The 21,236-nt window shown below is 37.9% G+C and overlaps 1 protein-coding gene across 3 annotated transcripts in view; it reads right to left on the minus strand.

Moving 5' to 3' along the window:
* Positions 1-21,236, minus strand: part of Ttc29 (tetratricopeptide repeat domain 29) — a 198,925-nt gene that overhangs the window by 119,398 nt on the left and 58,291 nt on the right. For all 3 annotated transcript variants that reach the window (XM_047566887.1, XM_047566885.1, XM_047566886.1), the window contains 2 exons: positions 12,721-12,933; positions 9,853-9,938 (listed from right to left, as the gene is read on the minus strand). In XM_047566887.1, the coding sequence (XP_047422843.1) occupies positions 9,853-9,938; positions 12,721-12,933 (299 nt within the window). The remainder of the gene's footprint in view (positions 1-9,852; positions 9,939-12,720; positions 12,934-21,236) is intronic.

Genomic DNA, 21,236 nt, shown 5'->3' on the forward strand with positions numbered 1-21,236 from the left:
GGCCGACAGGACTAAAATTCCTATCTTCCAGCTCTGCGTCTCACATGTCCTTTTCTCTACCATAGTTTAGCTCTGATACAAGGATTGTGCATCAGAACTGTCATTCAAATATTCAATCACTTAACAATTAGGTAAATATTGCTGTGCAACACTTAGCAAAACTACATAAAGATGCTCCTTATCATGTAATATACATATCTAAATAAATTACTATAAACATCTTTACATATATAGACTTGAACTATAAATTGAACATTTTCTCCAATACTAACTATGGTTTGGGAATAATTTGGGCCAGAGAGAAAACTAGAAACTGATTTTTTCTGGATACGTATGATCATCTAACACCTTGAAAAAAGTTTTAATGTATACCAATATCAGTGGTATTATAATAGGGTTTTCTACATGTTAGACCCGAGGCCACAAACTTTACCCAAATTTTCTAACTTAATTCTAACAAAACCATGCTGTGTTAGGGAGTAGCGGTATCCCCATTTTACAGATGAATAAACTAATGCTCAGAGAGGCTAATTCACTTGAGTTGAGTCACAAGGCCGGGTGGTAGTGGAGCTGGGATTCCATCCTCTGTCACTTTGACTTCAAAGTTTATCATCTTAACCACTTTGTTGTCTTCTCACTCCAAAGAGTTGATAAATATACTCTTTAAAAAGCATGTTGAGAGTGTCTTATCTGGCAAATGCTACTATTTACTGCCTTTACTTCATGTAAACATCTAATAATCAAAGATTGGGTAGCAGATGTGAGCATAGGTATCCACGCCAGGCAACTCTAACCAAGTTTTATGATGCATATTACACCCGCCCCAAATGTCCTCCCATAGTCATTTGTGCTCAGCAAAAGATGACAGCAAGGGTGGAAAATGTGGATACAGAGAAGCCACTGCTCTCCTGGACAAACTAACACCCATGACATACATTAATAGATGTGCAGTCCACCTGGAAGATTTATTCCATCATCATCTATTGCAAACACACAGAACTTTCTAGAGTTGAAGCTTTGGAAATAAAACACAGAGGGCCCAACTGTTGAACAAGCCTCAGACAGCCTCTCTTGGGACTCCCCTTTGCCTTGACATCTCTACTTTCATTTCCTTCTCCTCTTTGTTCTTTTATTATTTTTACTTGTACTTGTGTGTTTGTTTGTTTGTTTCTGACATGTAGTTTTTGAGACTCTGTCACATATAAGGGAGTGAAAGGAAAATTTGATGTAAGTGTATTTCCTTTCCCAAATGACCAATTCTGGCGTGGCCTACTGAGCAATCAATCACCCTTTCCCAAAGTAGGCGTAGCTCTGCTGGGTTTTATTATGCAGGTCAGAGTTATGATTTTCAGGGGGAATGGAGTTGTTAAAAGTAGAGATGAGACTCCCCAAAAAGCTAAGACCTGAGTGAGAAAGAGAGAGAGAGGGGGAAGGAGGAATCACCAATGTGAGCAGGACATGGATGGAAATTTCTGGGCTTTGGGAGTGTGACAGGAAGTTTTAGGCTTCAAGGGAAGAGGATTTTAAGAAATATTGGTGCTGTGAGTTAAGAATATCATCTCTTAGAGTCTTCTTTGAAGACAGTAAGTTGAAATTGAAATCACCTCCAGTTTAGATTGTGGGACCATTTATTTCTTTTGCTCTGCCATCTTACCAAGACTGAGCCACGAGAACTCTCAGACTTACTCAGGTTGCATAATGGTTTTGCTGGTGGATAAAATGTGTCCTTACTTATAAAAGTGACCAAAAGCAAAATTCATTTTACATATGCCATGGTGGAATCTCCTGGGCATCTGATTATCATTTGATTTAAGAACCCACAACTATAAGCAATAGGATGATTTTTAAAGGAGAAGGTGAACTATACAGAGAAAGGAAAAATGTGAACAATTGTAAAAGTTAATTCCCCCAAATATTCTATCAGCCAAACATTACACATCTAATAAATTATTGTTAGCTAAAAATGACTTTGACATGTTAAGGATTTATCTTTGATTGTATCTGTTGAGTTAAAAGAGAATAAAATTTCACTATCGTTACCTATAGTTAAATGTATTATTTTACAAAAATGTTTTCTATCATTCTTCATTACTACACATACATCAAACAAACCATCATTTTCTAGAATATTAATGTCATTATTTTTTATGATACATCATTTACGTGAATTTTGCTATTGATGAAGCTAGAGATATAGGCCAACCACGTATATAAGTTAGTACTAATGTCAGAAGCATTTTAAGCTGTTATAACGATGTATGTAAATATAGACGGAACTATTTGGCATGTGATGAATCCTGTATTAGAAAAGCAAATAAAGTATCAATCAGATGAGTTTTGTTTTTATTGTATAATTCTTGATAGAACTATGTTATTGCTAAATAATAGAAATCAAATAATTCATTTAATGAACGACTGAATGAAGTTGGTGCTTCTAGAATTGTCAAGTGGAACGAAGTATTTATCAAGGAAGGAAATTCATGTGTCAAGACCAAGTGCTGAGGGAGGCCCCCCACTTTTTTTTAAATAACTTTGTAATTGTAATATGGCTGGTCCAACTTTGTACAAAGCCTTAAGTGTGGTTTTTAGTGAAATATCTTTTTCTTTCAAATCTTAGGATTTCATAAGATGTCTTCTAAAATTCAGAATTACTCTCTTGGAACATTTACAAGTCTAAATTAATGATGGGCAAAGAGAATTACTGTTTCTTTTCTTGCACCTGACATGCAGGAAGCATTCTCCTCTTTAAATGTCAGGGTCTTCATGATCTCTTGCACATTAATGTAACTGTAATTTCTCCTTACCAAATACCCTTTCCCTCTTTAATTGAGATTTCAGCCCTAAATAAATCCAATATTTGTTTTTAGTTAAACTCTATTCTGTAATTCAGTAAAGAACCCTTTATTAGTGCATTTGTGTGTTTTCTGTTGCTGTAACTGAATACCACAGACTGTGTAATTTATAAAGATTTAAGGTTTATGTAGCTCATGGATCTGGAAGCTGAGTAGTCCAAGAGCATGGTGCTGGTATCTGGTGACAGTTTCCTGCTGAATTGTAACTTAGCAGAGGGCATCACATAGTGAGATAGAGCAAGTGTGCTAGCTTGAGTTTTCTTGTTCCTCTAATAAAGTCACTAACACCATCCATAAGGCCCCACCCTGATGGCCTTATCTCATTTTAATTACCTCCCAAATGTTCCACCTCCAAATAACCATTAGCAAACGACTTTGGGAATTAAGTTTGCAGCAAATGAATTCCAAGGACATGCCCAAACCACAGCAAGGAATGGATCACCAAACTTTTATTCTTATGCTACTAAACATATTCTTTTATTATGTGCATTAATAATTTATTAATAAATTGAAGCCTTACATAAAGACACATTGGCAAAATTTTTAAATTCCTGATTCAGGTTAATAGGACTATTGATTAGAAATATTTACTTGGGACAGGTTTAGCTAAGCTGAGTTTCTTTGAAACAAAAGATATAAAAATCTTTACAATGGAGCAGGAGAAATTTGAGAGACATAGAGGTTGAATACAGAGAAAAAATACAGGAAATGTGAAAAGATTACAATTCACAAATTTAAAATACAAGTGAGTGAAAATACCAGTACATAGAATTAATGACAAAGATAGATAGACTAATCGAAAGTGGTGGTTCACACCTGTAATCCCAGTGGCTCAGGAGGTTGAGGCAGGAGGATAGCAAGTTCAAGGCCAGCCTCAGCAATTTAGAGAGGCTCTAAGCAACCTAAGCAACTTATTGAGACCCTCTCTCAAGATAAAAAGTTAAAAGGGCTGAGGATGTGTTTCAGTGGATAAGCACCCCTGGGTTCAATCCTTGGTATAAAAAAAATGGGTAGACTGAATATGAAAAGAGAAGAAAAAAGGAAAATGTTCAGTGTAATGGAACATGACCTTGCACTGGCTTTAACACAACACAGCTGATTTCTGACCATTCCTACTCAACTCTATAGCACACAATGACAGAAACGCTCAATGCTTTAAAACAGTGTACAGGATGGGAAAGTAGGATTAGAAAAGGATTTCTAAAGGAAAAAATTTTAATATATTAAATAATTATTTTGTGATTAGATAACTGGTTAGGTCTCTAATCAATCAACCCGGGAATCGATACTACTTATTTAATTTTATTTTATCACTGTATTTTTATAGTAAATACAAGGCATTGCACTGTCCCATTGTAGATTTCTGATAGACATGTTGTAAGCCAGAAGCAATGCCGTGAGAGAAGAGAAACTGCAGGAAGACATGCTGTAAGTCGCAAACAGATAATAGATCACTGATGTAACATGATTGCCTTCCCCGGGTCCAGAAATCAAAAGATAAGAGAGCTTCAACAAAAGTCTGAAGAATGCCCATTTATCTCTTAAAGGAAACAGGGAAAGTTGCTAAAATAAGACACTAGGGAGAATTAAAAGACATTGTCTTCAAATCTGAAATCAAAATAAGAGGACAGGTTTTAGAGAATCTATCTCAGTACAACTGCAAAAACAGACTTCCCTCTAAAATCAGCATGAGCAGGAAGACTCCAGTCCCTGAATCGTGAAAAGTGCCATTCCCCACCCAGCAACACCCAACCCTGATTTCCATTCCTCTATGATTTCTTAGTAGCCATTCCCTGGTTACTGTTTTACAGCTCGGAGCCTGGTGCCATCTGTTTTGCTGGTGGCATACCTACTGATTCCTCACTGACCCTGCAGCTTTGCTCAAACATTTCACTTGGCTTCTGCAATTCCTCAGTTCTGGGTGAGTTGTGTCCAAGTAGGCACAATATTCGACCTCTAGCAAGATGCAGGTGCTGAAAACAGCACCTGGTTCTTCCCAACTGCAAAGCTACTCTTGATATAGCAATGAGCTAGCCCTTGGGCTGGGACTATGGCCTTCCCTGGTTTCCCCAAATCACCATCCTGGCTGGAGAAGTGAATGCAAAAGGCTAAATAACCGTAACTCTAGCCCAGGTACCTACTTGCCTATGGGTCAGGGGCAGGAGGATTTCCCGCCAGAAATAGCTAGTTGGGAGCACAAGTTGCCCTCTGGGGCAAAAGGGCCATGCTTTAGGTTCCAAGTTTCGAGTCCCACCACAGGACCGAGTGTCTTTTACCTCTTGTGGGGCTCTTTTTTTTTTTTTTTTTTTTTTTTTTTTTTTTTTTTTTTTCCGACTTTTCTGGACCTCAGAGAACTTCTAGGCCCTGAGTCAAACACGGGAGGGAGGGATGCTTCTGGACTCACTGCTTAAGTACTCAGATAGTCACCAGGCCAGGATCTTTGAGGGAGGGTGGGATGCAAGAACTGAATCCCCCAAACCAGCCCCAGAATGGGATCCCAGAGACCTTTTCATAAGTTTGATGTCAAGTGCCCACTGACCACCCCTGCTCCACACGCACACGTTTTAGAGCCAGAGAAGACAATGATCTTGATTTCTAGGTTGCCCAGGAGGTCTCAGGCCAGTTCTGCAGCCCCAGCCCAAATTCTATTTCAGGGGCATCTCTGTGACCAAGATCACTAAGGCAGATGGGATAGTGGAGGAACTGGTGGACAGTGAAGGCTGGAGGGGAACCACAGAAACTGTTCAAGGAGCAGACAGCAGTCCTGGAGATGATCCTGAATCACCAGGACCTCCAGTCCTGCATGAGGTCTTTTCCATTCTGGATTTATTCCTAAGATGTTGGCTCCAGTCCCAATAGCCTTGTGGACCTTAGGGGCTTTCAGGTCCTTTCAGCGTCCCACCCACTGACCGCCATCAATACACCTAGCTGCTTCTCTTGCCGCCTCAGGGGCTTAGGTATATGGAACAGTGATCTGGAGTATGTTGGTCTGCCACTCACTCAGACGGAACAATAAAACCTTCATTTATGGTAAAAAGAAAATAATAGCTATTTGGAGCTTTTTCCTCCCAGCCCAATTCCTGGGATAGGAGGTAGAAGGGTTTGCCATCTCTGTCTTAGAAACACCTGTTCCCTGACTTACATGAGATCACTTAATCTGCTTTTCTTGTACCTTCCTGGGCACTTCTCCTTGATCTCCACTGTACCTCTCTCCCTCATCTAGTAACACCCTAGACCTTTTTTAAAAAAATAACAAAACATTATTAATACTCTCTAGGAAATTTCACCCATCCAGACCTTGAATATGCTGAAACTTACAAATTTATGCAACATATTAGGTTCGTCAGAGAAACAGAACCAATTGGATATATATAAAATCTCTTCTCATCACTCATGTTTAGCTTCTTAGGATTGATGTGACAAATTGCAACAAACTGAATGTCTTAAAATAACACAGATGTTTCTCACAGTTTCTCATAGCCTCTCTCACACACATAAGTATATGAAGAGATTTTCTTTATAAGGTATTGATTGGCTCATATCTTTAGGCAGGCTGAGAAATGCAACTATTGGCCATCTGTAAACTGGAGAACCAGGAGAACTGGTGACATATTTGAAAGGTCCTAGAGTTTTGGAGCCAATGGTATGGATTCCAGTTTGGGTCTGAATACTTTTGAACCATTAGTGCCCTGCTCAAACAGTCTGGCAAAGTGGATCTGCCCTTTCTGCATCTTTTTGTTCTATTCAGACCCTCAAAGGATTGGATGATATGTACCCTATTGGGAAGAACCACCTACTTTACATCACCAATTCTAATGCTAATATCCAGAAATGCCCTCACTGATACATTCAGAAATAATATTTACCATTTATCTGGCACCTCATCACACAAGCAAGTTGACCCATAAAATTAACCATCACATATAGTATCTGCAATCTACACTTCTTCTTGAGGCCCAAACCCATATGTTCAACTGTCTACTTGAACTCTCCTTGGATACTTCCCAAATTATTCAAACTCAGCAAATCCACAACTGGGTTCTCCACTTCCCTCCAAGACCAGGTGTCCTTTAACATTCCCTACCTCAGGAAACAACACCAGCATCTATCCAGTTCCAAAGCCCATCTCAACACCTGTTTCCCTCACTTCCTATTTTAAGTCCTTTTGAATCCACCTAGTTCCTTCTATCTTTACTACCACTACTCAAGTCCAGAGACTTAGATGAGTGCAATAATAATAAAAGCTAATAATTGAAGGTTTATTATATAGCAGGCAGACGCTTTTTAGAAAGTTTACATCAATTATCTCCTCTAATCACCCTATGTATTAGTTCCCTAGGGCTGACACAGCAATTACCACAAACTAGATGACTTAAAATAACAGAAACCTGTTCTCTTGCAGCTTGGAAGGCTAGAAGTCCGGGCTCTAGGTATCTCGGCAGTGGTCCCTTTCCACGTGCCAGGACAGGTCCTTGCGTTGCTTCCTTCTTCCCTCTAATGGAGGTTCCAGGAAATCTCAACTAGGGGCAGGATCCCCACAATCTCCACCCTCACCTTCACATGACTTTTTCCTCTCTGTGTGTCTGTTTCAAATCTCCTGCCCTTTTCTTATAAGGACGCTTGTCTTTGGATTGAGAATTCATCCAGTCAATCCATCTCAAGATCCTGTAATTAACTACATCCACACTCATGGGTTCTAGGGATTGACAGGGTGATCTTTGGGGGAACTTCCATTTAGCTTACTACTCTTTATAAAGTAAGTATAGTTATTAGTCCCATAGGATTCAAGAGGCAATTGAGACTTAGAGAGATGAAGGGACTTGCCCAAGGTCATACTGTCAATAGGTTGTAGACATGAGATTCACATTTATTTCCAAAAAGACAATTTCAATACTTTTCTGAACAGGGTAAGAGTTTCATGAAATTTTTCACTTGGGTGTTGTATATAGTTTCTTTAATCCACTTAATCCACTAGACTACCCTTCACCACTTTAAATTTCATTTAATCCACTAAACTACCCTTTACCACTTGAGTATAAGATACACAAGAATTTGTACCTCTGGAAATCTTCTATGGATAAATTTGTCACATTTGACGAAGTTATTCATTGCCACACCCTTTGTGATAAGAAAGTACTAGAAACAATCTTAATGCCCACCAAGAGTAGATGGCTAAATACATTATGGTGCAGTCACTCAATACTGGACCATGCAACCCTTTTAGAACAAGGCATGTCTACAGTTAATAGCAAAGTATCATATACTTGAAATTTACTAAGAGAGTAATTTTAAGTCTTCTTACAAAACAATAAGGGAAATAGGTGATGGCTAGGACATCATCAAAACATCACATTTTGCATCTTAAATGTATACATTGTTTATCTGTCAATCACACCTCAACAAAGTTAGAACAATAAAAAATCACTTAAGATAAATCTATTTCAATATGGAAGAAGTTAACTCAAGGTGCAGGAGGATATGTATAAAGTGCTATCATTTTATAAATAACAAAAGGACACATATTTATGTCACATGTATACAATGCATGCATGGAATATTTTGGAAAGATAAACCAGACATTTGTAAGTGCATCTGTCCTTGAGAAAAAGAGAACTGTGAGATTGAATATAGGGATGGAGGGAAGATTTACTTTTCATTGTGAACTCTACTGCATTGCTTGAATTTATTTTGTCATGTTCTTTCATTAAAAGAGAGAGAGAGAAGAGTGAGAATCTATGAACCAGTTTTCACCTTTTTCCAACTTAACCTCCTAATACATTTCATTTTTCACCTGACAACTGATTGCTTCCCAGTCCACTGAGTATGCTCATATAGAGAGTGGTGTGCGTGCGTGTGTGTGTGTGTGTGTGTGTGTGTGCATGTGTGTGTGTGTGTCTATGTTTACTGTCACTCTGGATCTTGTGTTTTCTGCCTATAGAAAACCGATCCCCCAATAGCTCTTCTGTGCAACCCCCTGGTCCTTCAGTGTGGGAACCAACCTATCTTCCCTCTTCTCTTAGAAACCCCTTGTTCATCCTACTTTGAATTACAGTTATCTTTAAGAGTTAGTTACCCTGATTAAATTAACCCCTAAAGGGAAGCATGCATCTTATTGGTCTCTATACTCCCCAAAGAATCTGAAGCAGATCTTTGCTGATTGCATACCATTCACTGAAAACTTTTAAGCAGGACACTCACCTAGGAAAACCCAAGTTTTCTATGATGACTGGTGGCACGAGAGCTAGAACAAAACACAGAGCCCACAGGTAGGAACCCTATTTAGCATAAATATCTAAAGGCACAAACAAGACCCTCAAAGCTGAGAATTAAGATTATACTGTATATCAAATAAGATTATTTCTAGGGATGGACGGATGTGAAGTGACATAGGAAACTGCACTTTAAATATAGGACGAGTAAGAAAAGACCAGAAAATGACTTCAGTTAAAATACACTAAAGATAGCTGTAGATATTTTTATTTGTATTTTCAGCCAAATGAACAAAACTTGATCACAAAATAGGCAACTTCTAATACTGTCCTGAAGCAGGCTGCTTCTCAGATGAGACTAATCACATTCCCCACCTCATACCCTAAAGATCTGCATCAGTGTGACTCTTGAGATCACTTAATAACAGCATTTTTAAGCAAAATTTCCTACATCTTATTGGGAGATTACTATAATTTTATGTTTACTTTTTGCTGTTATTTGAACTTATTTTCTCTTGTCCTTGGTGATCTGGGAGTCTCAGGGGTCATATTACTCCATATATTTAATTTTTATATATCCTAAAGTATTTCATAGTAACTATATCCTACCTTCTATAAACAACAGAATCATTTTTTTTGCATGTTTTTAACATATGCTATTCTGCTTGAGTCCAAGTAAATAGGCACACTGATGTCAGGCCTAATACATTTCTGTTGGCCTTACAATAACATAATATACTATAAAAAATAACAATTAAAATGGCAATGATTAAAAGTTCACTTCAACTTACTGCCATTGCAGTATCCTGTTCCTCAGCAGCCAGGTGTGCTAAGCCCAGGTAATACAAAGCTTCTCCTTCCATCTTCTTGTTATTTCCTGAAGTGCAGATGTAGAAATATTACTATGGTATTAAAGAAATCTATTTATTTATAACAACTAACAGACTCCTTGTATTGAGAGACAGTAGTAAGTTGTTATTTTAAAAAGTATACAGATTTATCAATGGTCCCCCAAACCTAGGTATGTACAAAAAAAAAAAAAAAAAAAAAAAAAAAAGACCAATGTAAACATAAGTTACTGGATCCAGGTGTTAGAGTAAGGTATATGAGGCACATAATGATGAGGGATTTCCCTCTATATACCCACCAGTATGCAATTTGATTGATTGATTGATTTATACTGGGATTTGAATCCAGGGGTGCTTGATCTCTGAGCCACATCCCCAGCCCTTTTTAATTTTTTATTTAGAGACAGGGTCTCACTGAGTTACTTAGGGCCTTGTTAAACTGCTGAGGCTGGCTTTGAACTTGTGATCCTCCTGCCTCAACCTCTCAAACCGCTGGGATTACAAGCTTGCACCACACACCTGGCTCCAGTACGCAATTTTGATGTGCAGGTATACTTTTCATATCGGCCTATGATGTAAGGACTTATAATAGTTCAGCCACCATCTGTAACTACTTTAAACAGTTGGTGACAGGTACCACCTTAATTGGTGCACCTTCACTCACCACATGATTGACATTCTCCAACAGAGCAGATGAGTAGCAAATTAAGAGACTGTTATTCTGATTATGTTCAATCAGAGCTATTGGTTAAAGCTCCAATGAGAGTTACTGACAGAGTTTGGCTTCTTGGTACAAAACTCCATGCACACTTGAAATCTAAACAGGTTCTTCTTTGCTCATCACTGGTAAAGCTTTTCATGATCTTTTTGCAAGGAATTAAGCCTTTCTAATTCCTGGGAGACAAATTTTATTCCAGGAATTACCCATTCTTTCTTTCCAAAAGCAACATGTATAAAGGTGCAACATATGGTTTAAAAAGACATACACCATACCATTTGATAAATCTACAGCGTTTTTACCTTTACTATGTTAATGTAACATATACATTTAATATATCTTAAAGAATGATTTAAAGTTCTTATTTTAATAATAATACTGTCCTTTTTTTCTACCTTTGGAATTCATTGGCTTCTTCTGTCTAACACCTGGGTAATACAAATGTTGACAAATTCACATTTGGTTTTGGTCTTTGGAAAGTAGATTTCTGAACCCTGAACTCCAACCATGAAGTATTTCAGGAATTAGCAATTCTCCACACAGCATTCGAGCTCACTATTCACTGAACAGTCACTCATGAAGCAGTGACTCATGGGAAGACATTAAGAAAAAAGAATATCTGGGTGTGGTGGCACACATCTGTAATCCCAGTGGTTCAGGAGGCTGAGGCAGGAGGATCACAAGTTTGAGGCCAGTCTCAGAAACTTAGCAAGGACCTGAGCAACTTAGTGAGACTCTGTCTCAAAATTAAAAAAAATATGAGATAGAAAGGTTTGGGGATGTGACTCAGTGGTTTGGAAAGTGAGAGACACTTTCAGAAAGGAGATGCCTTGGCAGGACTCTGACCATTGGAAGAGACCCCAGTCCCCTTCCTTTCTTTTGTGAACTACCTTACAACTCAGCAATGTGAACCTAAAGTAAAATACCTTTACTAATATACATCCCATTGCATTGAAGTTCTCGCTAACTTCATGCAATGAGAGTTTGCTGCTGAAATTGATCTAAGAGCTGATGATTTAAATCAGCCTTCACCCCAAGCCTTCACTCCAAGGGAGAAGGTACTAAATCATCATCTATTCAAAAGTTGTTCATTTAATGGAATATCTTTCAATGAAGTTGATTTCCTGTGACTATTTCAATTAATATTATTAAAAGAAGTAAAAGGAAGAATTAGTTGTGTATTTTCACTCTTTGGTAAATTAAAAATCATACCCCCCCAAAACAGTCCTGTTTACTTCAAAAATAAGTCATCTGTTACTTAGATCAATTAAATATATCCATGAGCTTATAAACTTTAGGAGCAGAACTTTTACTCCTTCATGAAAATGCTAGTCTATGGTAAATTCCTATGTGGCAACAAAAGAACCTGTATGTCACAAATTGGAAGTTTTTAAGAATATTCTCCAAATTTCTCCCTCGTATTATGTACAGACATAAATGATATAGAATGTTAAGGATATGAGCAGACTCTCACAAAAGCACTTTTCCTGTCGTAAGTGTGCATATGAATCACCCGGGGATCTTGCCTACCCAGATTCCGATGCAGGCAGCCTGGGCTGGGACCTGAGATGGTGCTTTCATAACATGCCTCCTGGCGATGCTGATGTTTCTGGTCCAAAGACCACAGTTTGTGAGGCAATTGTCCAAAATATATTGAAGTCCTATTTTCCTGTTATCCCTAACTAAATATTTATCATAATTTCCAAATTATCTGAGAATTTATAAACAATGAAATATCTCTGAGATTGCCAGAAATACACAACTTTTAACACACACACACACACACAGACACACACACCCCTTAACTTTTGCAGGTGACCTTATCCTTTCATTGTGGGTTCCTTGTTTTACAACATTACCCACAGTGGGTTGTAATTTTGGAGATAAAGCTTTCAAGAAACTAATGGATTTCTTGTTGTCAGCACTAAGCCACCTCTGTTTTACAGTGAAATTTGAAAGTATATTGATGGCATTTGTCTTTGCATTTCATAGGAAATAATCACCCTAACACTTGACGGGTTTCACTTCACTCTTGGGAGAACCAGTGTCTGTCCATTAAAGAAAGCAATGTGAGACAGTTCTTTTCCACCCACCTTCTTTGGCTATTTCAGAAGCTTTTATTAGAATTTTGATGGCCTGTTTGTATTCTTTATTCTCCAGCATTTTTTCTGAGAGTAATCTGTAAGTCCTCAGGAGACTTTCGCAGGCCCACAAGTTGAGAAAGCGGTCTGTCTCATCCTTCCATATCCGCCCCTGCGTCAATTGATGGAATGCCTCATAATGCTCAGCGGCTTCCAGAAGCTGACCTGAAGAATAAAAGCCATTCATAAATATAAACCATGGGCCAGAACATGTTTTCAGAAATTTTGTGTATATCTTAGCTTTACTAGCAAAGGGGGAAGAACCGTGGAATATAAGGAAGAATTTGATCTCTGAGGCAGAAAAGGAGTTAAAGGAGCTATTACTAACGAGACCTCAGATTCGACATGAATCTGGTTTGACATCCTCAAGAGGGACGTATTATCAGCTAGTGGGGATGGACTGGGATTGCACATGCTTACAGACAGAGTGGACGTCCAGTAGCAATTATGAATCCCAATCCTATTGGCTGACATTTATTGAGCGTCATGTATACAAGGAACTGTGCTACGTACTTTATATGCAAGTCCCATTTAACATTAAACAATTCTGTGGAGGACTGTTATGATTCCATTTTACAGAAGAGAAAACTGAGGCTCAGTGAGGTAGAGGGTGGCAGGTCCAGAAAGTTTTGTCCAGAGTTCCTGCTCTCAACCAGTATTCTTTGTTGCTTTCCCAAGAGATGGCAATTTCTTCATTCTTAGGAATAATTTAGATATCTTGAGAAAGGATGCATGTGGTACAGAGTTCAAATCCAAATATTATGGATCTGTAAGTTGCTTCTCAAAGTTTGAGGGAGGCATTTATTTAATTTGAATTCTAAACTGTTTGCTTTGAATAATTAGGACATAGTTTAATTGCCTTTCTGGACTTTTCCCTATAATATGGTCCAAAATGTATCTTCTCAAAGCCAAAACTCTAAATTAGCCTAAAACTATTTCATTCCTTAAAACGTGACTTAACATATTTCTAGAAGAGGAGTGTGTAGTTCCTTGCTATAGATTGTATTTCACTTGTTAATTGCCTTGTGCACATGCTCACAATACACTGTAATGTCAATGCTCTTTGATGGTATTGGAATTACATCACTGAGCTTACCTGAAAACAGGTTTCTACCTAGGCACTCCACTGTAGAGGTGAAGAGTGAACGCAGACAGCCTGTTCTTATCCCCAGCTTTACCACTTTTTGCTTAGCCTCAGGCTAATTCCTGCCCTCTCTATGCCTTAGTTTATTATTCTGTGAAACAACTTTATAGTGTAACTATTCAAGGTACTATTGTGAGAAATGAAGGAATGCATGTTCAACGTGTTATAGAGTTAGTGCTCAATAAACGTAGCTTGTGTTATCAGTTGGTATAATATTTCCAAAATATCCAATAGCCAATTGAAATATAACCACTAATTTGTTATATTCTTTAAGTCCAACTTACTCTTCCTGAGAAAAACAAGAATTAGCCGAGTCCTTATAACAATACGATCCTAACTGAATAAACTTTGCATTATATATTAGGTCAATGTATTTCCTCAAACGCATTTCGTTGGATAGTGCAGGTAGGAACTGCCACCATGACTATTGCATATAATTTCTTCCTGTTTGTTGCACTGAATTCGTAATCAAAAGTGGTATTAAAGAATGTACATACAAATAAGAATAATAGTAAGAATAATAATAAGTAATAATAAAAATAAGTAAGAATAATAAGAAGAAAGACAACCAACAGCAGTGGATCATCCGCAAATAATTGGCACAAATCTTCAGGAAAGACATCCTGAGTCCTTGCTGTTCCGCGCAGAGGGAGCATCAACAGAGATACCCACAGAGAGCACCATGGGTAAGGCAGGGTTGTTTATAAATTCATATTGTGAAACTTTCACATGATAGAAGACTACAAAGCCATAAATTTGGCATTACAGAAGAATATTTCATTACATAGGCAGGTGTCTATAAGTGAAAATATCAGAAAAGGTCAAAAAACATTTACAAAGCATTATTGCTGGGAAGTAGGATTATGGGTGACGGATGGTTTCTTTTCTGATTTCCTTTCTTCTTCTTGATTTTTTTTTTCTTTTTGCTCATTGGCATTTTCTAAAGTTTCCATTATCAAAATGTATTTATTTTGTAATGAGAAGTGTGCTGTCAAAGTTATTTTAAAAATAATGTCCAATTCCTTTTTTACTTGGATACTAATTTTCAAGGTTAAAGTTCACTCTGCTAATCGATCTTTTCCTCCTTTGCTGACATTTTTTTCTTTCCTCCTCCAAAAGCAGGCATAGTTTTTCATCACTCTCCTCTAGCACCTCTTGCCAGAAACACCTTCCTCCAAACACCCATGACCCTCATATTTTACACTGGAATGGAGCACTGTTATGTTTCCTCTGTTAACTATATTTCTGCCTGTAAAGCATAGCTCTACATTCCTGGAAAGATGTGGACAAGAGTTCGTTTTCCCCCAAAGTATCCATCTCTTCATAAAGTACAGATACATATGTCTTTTGAGCCATATGAATAGGGAACAGTGAATACAGGAGACTGAGAAAACCAGACTTTCAGAAAAAATAGGTACTGGGAAAGAGATGAAGCTTTAGACAACCCAGTTAATTAGAATTAGATGTGAGTGATGTAAAAAAGAGTGGTGTAAATAGTAAGTGAGAATCGATGTCCATGTCAAACATTTGATTGACATGGGGGCAGAAGGAGGCGCAGAACAAGGAGAGGTGGCGGGGATGGGGTGGTGTCTGTAAGCCAGACTTGCCTCTGTGTTGCCGAGTCTTGGGTGGCTGTCAGGTCTCCTGGACAGGCTGTCTGGCAGGAATGAAGTAAGGGAGGTTCTGGGGATATTGGTTTTGCTTGGTTACTATGGAAAAAGACCTTCGGATATATAGAAATAGACTTTGTGGTTGAATTGGATCTTTGCTAGAGCTTTGGGGACTACTATCATGTACTACCTTGCTTATGATTATTGGCCACGATTTGCTCTCAGAGGTTCTACTTCAAGTCCCCCATGAGGAAGAACCTGAGGTGATCAAGTAAAGGAGAAGAGGGAACTGCCCTTTCCTGAAGGTCTACTGAATGGAAAGTGTCTTTCCCATAAATGATCTTACTCAGCCTTCCCAAAACTGGTGAAGTGGATATGACTCTTTTCTTTCTTCCACTAGAGATGAAAGTGCAGTTCACAAAGATTAAATGATTCAATTATTAAAAGCCAGATTTAAAATAAGTGATGATGAAGATTTAAACCCAGGATTGTTGAAAGCCCACACAACTGGGTCCACCACATCTGATACTGATCAACCAACACAAAGACAGGAAGTTAAATGGCCTATTAAATTCTCCAGACATAAATATCTTGTGTTAAAAACAGCGTTCTAGTTGCATGGTTTCTATTCTCTTCCAGTTCTATAATTCTGTAACTCAGGTTGTCACATAACCTCCAACAAAAGCAGATATGAGCCCCTGATGTGCTTCTGACTGGTCTTCCTAAGGAATGTGGCCTATAACTAACCAGCTACCTCTAAGTTCCTTGCTTTCCCTTAAGCCATGTGGTGACCTGTGTGGGGACACTGGGATTCCTTGGGTGTTCCAGGCTTAGTCACTTGTGGCCTCATCCAGCAATTCACGACTTTGCCTCCCCTCTTAAACCATTTTGCCACAGATGAGGTCACTGGGGTTCTGGTCAGCGCTGTTTAAAATGGAAGTTTCTACACAGAAGTCACATTTTCAGTCCTTCTCATCTGTAGGGATTTGTTTGTAAAATTATTTGGTGGCAGCAAATAAGACAACAAGGAATTGATCCAAATGACCATAAGAACACAAATAACTGGGCTACTCTTTCTAAAGGCTGGTTAGAATTTGAAAGTACAATCATAACACAATATTTGATTTAAAAATGTTTAAAAGCTACATTCATGCAATGAAGACAGCATAGTAATTTAAATAGGCAAGCATTTCCTTTAAGGATGACTAACTATCCAATCTTTTAAGGAGATTTCTATCCAACCTCTCCAAATGTGACTAGGATCTTAACAATGATCTTGCTTCCTGAGTAAATTTCTGATGCTAACTGACTACACAACTATTGGGACAAAATGCATTTGCTTTTATCTGAAAATTTTAAATTAGATATTCCTGAGAGAGAGATTATAATAAGATCAATGAAGCTAAGTATAAGTATCAATGAAGATAATAAATCATTTTCAAGTTTGACTTACAGCATTCCTTTATAACTTCCTCACAGAGTTTGTTTATAGTCTATCCTTTGCCACCAAATAATAAACTTCAATATGTCAGAACCTGGTGAGATTTCTCGATCCCTCTATCAGTCTTTTAGGGGATAAGAACAAAGTGTCCAGTCCAACAGTCCAAGGACTGTCCTTCTCTGGAATTTTCAAGTGTGAACATGATTTCCTTTGAAGAAGAGGGGCAGAGGGAGGAGCTTACACAAACATATCACACAAATAAGTGTTAAGAGAAAAGAACATGGAAGAGGAGGCCTGGAGAAGGCCTCCCGAGGGTTAGTCTGGTCATGTGGTACCGGGAATCACCACCATGAGGACGAAGTGTCACAGCAGTGGCCACGGTAGCTGGGACACACCTACCGTTGCCAGGTAAGTGCCTGGAACACAGTTCTACCCCAAGCATTATTCCAGGTGGTCCCAGTAGTATTTCGTGGGAACCAGGAAAGAACACAGAGCCAAAGTGTTTCATTGGAGGGACTGAAGATGACCCTCTGTGGATACATTCATTAGTCAGTTTACTGTAATCATACAAAATAGTGTCAGAAAACACAACTTAGGAGAGCATTGTGAATAACTGCATAAAACCAGAGTACCCAGGTAAGAACAGAGGTGGTCCAAGCCTCAGTTTTACTTTATTTTATATTTTTAAACAATTATATAACATTCTCATAAACAGTAAGGAGTTTGGCATGCATTTCAAGTTTTTCACCTAAAGGAAAGTGCACTCTTAAAATAAAACTACTTCAAGGGAGTTTCACTTCATCTGAAGCCCACACTAACAAGAAATCTGTTCATTTATTTAAAAATACAAACAAAACCCAGACAATGTGGAAAACTGCAAAATGCATGGTGGGATGTTAAGACAAACACTATGTAGAGAAAATAAGACTTTATATATTTGGATATTATCCAAATTGTTGCTTACCCCTCTTCTCTGCACAACATCTCTGAAAGTTTATAGATATTTGTTGTATCACAGCAGATGTCTAGAACAAATATTAAGCAAAGGAGAATGTATATGATCTCTCCCATTTTAGTTTTTTTTTAAAGTAGGAAGATTGACTAGATATTAACACAAATGGGTTTAAATGTGAAGCTGCCATAAAAGCAGGAACATAAATGTAATTCTCCCAGCCGCTATTTTGATGCACATTTTTGATTCCATGAATATTTTATGAAATGGCCCAAACTAAAGCCATATAACATTCCTGCATTACTGATGCTTGCGCCCGTAAGCTACGAACATTAGAGGCATGATTGAGTGCATTAAAATGAACTCATTCAGCAGTGCATTGATTACTTGAAGGGGGAGGGAAACAAAAAAGAAAAAGAAGAAAAAAAAAAAGGAAAAAGAAGTTGCTCCGCTTAAGAAAACAGGATACGAATAAATCCAAAGTTTGCAATATTGTAAGGGTGAAAGCAAGTTAGAATAAAATAACATTTCATAAATAAAGCGTGACTCTCTGCAGACCTGACATTAATTAGGCAAGGTGTTAATTATGTCCAAAGATGGCTGCTGGTATTGTTCAGGTAATTTAAAATGTCACAGTCTCTCAGACGCGTAGACTGGTCTGTTTTAGCTCCATGCATCAGCAGTTTTGAAAGTGGCTAATTATTTCCTTTTCTATCAACTTGTACATTTGCCAGTAAAAATAATGCTGCAGAAACAATTGCATGAAAATAATTTGGCAGGTCCATAAGGCCCATTTCTTCAGCAGCCTGGTATGTGTCTTAAACATATTTAGTTTTAAATTGTGCACATTTGTTGAAGACTTTAGGGAAATATTCCACTTTAGTTTAAAACAACAACCTAAAGGAACAATAAAGCTTTATGTATATTATATTACATTTTAATCCGGAGCTACTGGACATCTTTGGCATAAGTTACTATTCTGTACAACGTAGGCATAAAATCTGCTAGAAGCAATATTGAACAGTAGCAAAAAGAGAAAAATGTTATTGCCTTTGTAAAAACAAAAGACATTGCTTTCCATTTTGGCTTAACTGCATGAACAATTTATACTATCTTTCAGTTTTTACACTCAATTATGATAATTATAACAGCACTCTATATGCTGAAATAGTTAGGGGCTTGCCACACTTCCAGGGGAAACTGTCACTTTGGAGGGTTTATCTCCTATAGGAGATTTGCTGTGGGCTATAACCCACTGTACACTATTGCACAATGCAATGCTGGGAAACAAAGATTTTGTTCTGCAGTTCAATAGCCTCCCTAATAAACTGGGAGGAAAATGTGCTCATAACTTTTGAGTAACTACTTTGGGATACTTAGAAGAAATTTAAGAGGCTATTTTAAAATTTGAATCCTCTATTTATTATTTTAAGCACAGATTTCAGTGCTCCTTATAGGAATTCCAGCATGCACTGATTGAAGAATGTCAGTCACTAAAGCAGACAGAGAGAAGGATCCCACAAGACAGACAGACAGGTATAGAGGAAACTCATCGAGGTCTTTGACTGATGTCAGCAGAACTAGCACAGGTTAATTTTTTAAATCCAGAAAATCTCTTCCTTGACCTCCAAAATATTCTGGAGGAGTTGTTATTAATTGTTGTGTTTATGATTTAAATAGCTGAGTTGTGGTCAGTGCATAGGACTAACTACTCAATGGCAATAAGCCTCCATTGGTTTTTATCTGGGCTTTGTATTTTCTAGGGATTAAGCAGGAAGCACTTTTGCTCTTAAAAGTGCATAATTAAAGGCATTGAATTTACTCAAAAGAATAAAAAAATTAAAATGTAACACATTTGGATAATATATAACTATGAAATCAATATTAGCCATTAATGAACCTTGTAGAGTTTGTAGACTTTACCTTTTTTTCCTCATATAATAAATTATTTAACTTTTATGTTTTCACCTTATTTAAAAATACTAAATACAAGGTGTTGCTAGGTATAAAAGTCTGAGGAAAAGTAAGGCCATATCGACAGATCAACTACTGAATTCTATTGCTTGGACTTAATCAATAATGTCATTCCTACCTACATTACATAATGATCGGGATTTTAAGTAAACTACATTCAATCTGATCTGTGTATGTTTATATGAGCAAGGAGAGAGACGTACTGATTGTTGAAAACAGAGGTGAGGAGGAGAGGAGAATATTAACTCCACTGCCATATATCTTGGACTTGATGGACAATGAACATATGTTACTTTGCCATCAAAAAAACAAAAACAAAAAACACCTATTTAACAAAATGAAAAAGATCTATTTAGCTGACTGTAGAGGGGGAACAATAATGTCAGCTGAACACTCAATATGCACCAGGCACAAGATAGACAGACAGATAGATAGAACCCTTTTGACCTTTGGGTAGGCAGAGCTGATGCCCCAAGCCTTCATGGGAAATGTGTCAAATGTTTGACTCTCAGACAGAGCCCAAGGCTGGAACATCAGTACTATGATGCTATAGCTCCATTCACACACCTGCTTCTGAGCACCCCCTTCTTTAAGGATCTGAACCAAGGATCACAGAGTCAATCTTAAAGGATGGTTACCATGCTAAAACATGAAGCTCCAGGCTGAGTGCCTGGTGCTTCATGGACATTCAGTAACTTTTTATGTGATGTTATCTTGGTGTGTGTAAGTGTGTGTGTGTGTGTGCACGTGTGTGTGTGCATGTTTCATGTTTGCCATTTGGAGTGAATCTGGACGGTCCTATTATATTAAATGTCTTCAAACTTAAATGTTACAGAACGGTGTCTATTCAGATGAAATGCTGCTGAAGCCCTAATTGGAAAGAGCTTCATACAACTCTGACCCAATACTCCTCCCGCTCTTGGTCATTCGCACCTGGGCAGAGATACTCCTGGGGCAGTGTCTCTTCTCAGACCAGCAGAGGAAACACTGCCTCCAGAACAGTTTATTCTGTGCAGCCAGATCTGCGGGCACAGGGCAGCTACTCACGCCTCCTTGCAAAGCTTTGAAACAGAAAAACCTGCTGCAGAGCAGGCACCTCCGAACGAGGCTTCCTCTGTGTGCTACTCGTTAAGCAGTAAATAATTAAAACACCCTGGAATAGACAGGTAAAATGCGAGCAGCAATGCTGGTAACACAGACATGAAAGAGAAGGGGAAGAAAATGAATTTAAAAAAAAGGCAAGGAAATAATTCATTTGAAGCTCTAATAAAGTTTCATTTGCAGTCTTGTTTAAAGATATATCAGGCTTTAGGGATGTAACCTAATTACATTTTTATTCTAAGTTCC

Source organism: Sciurus carolinensis, chromosome 10 (assembly GCF_902686445.1).
Source record: "Sciurus carolinensis chromosome 10, mSciCar1.2, whole genome shotgun sequence".
Taxonomy (NCBI): Eukaryota; Metazoa; Chordata; class Mammalia; order Rodentia; family Sciuridae; genus Sciurus; species Sciurus carolinensis.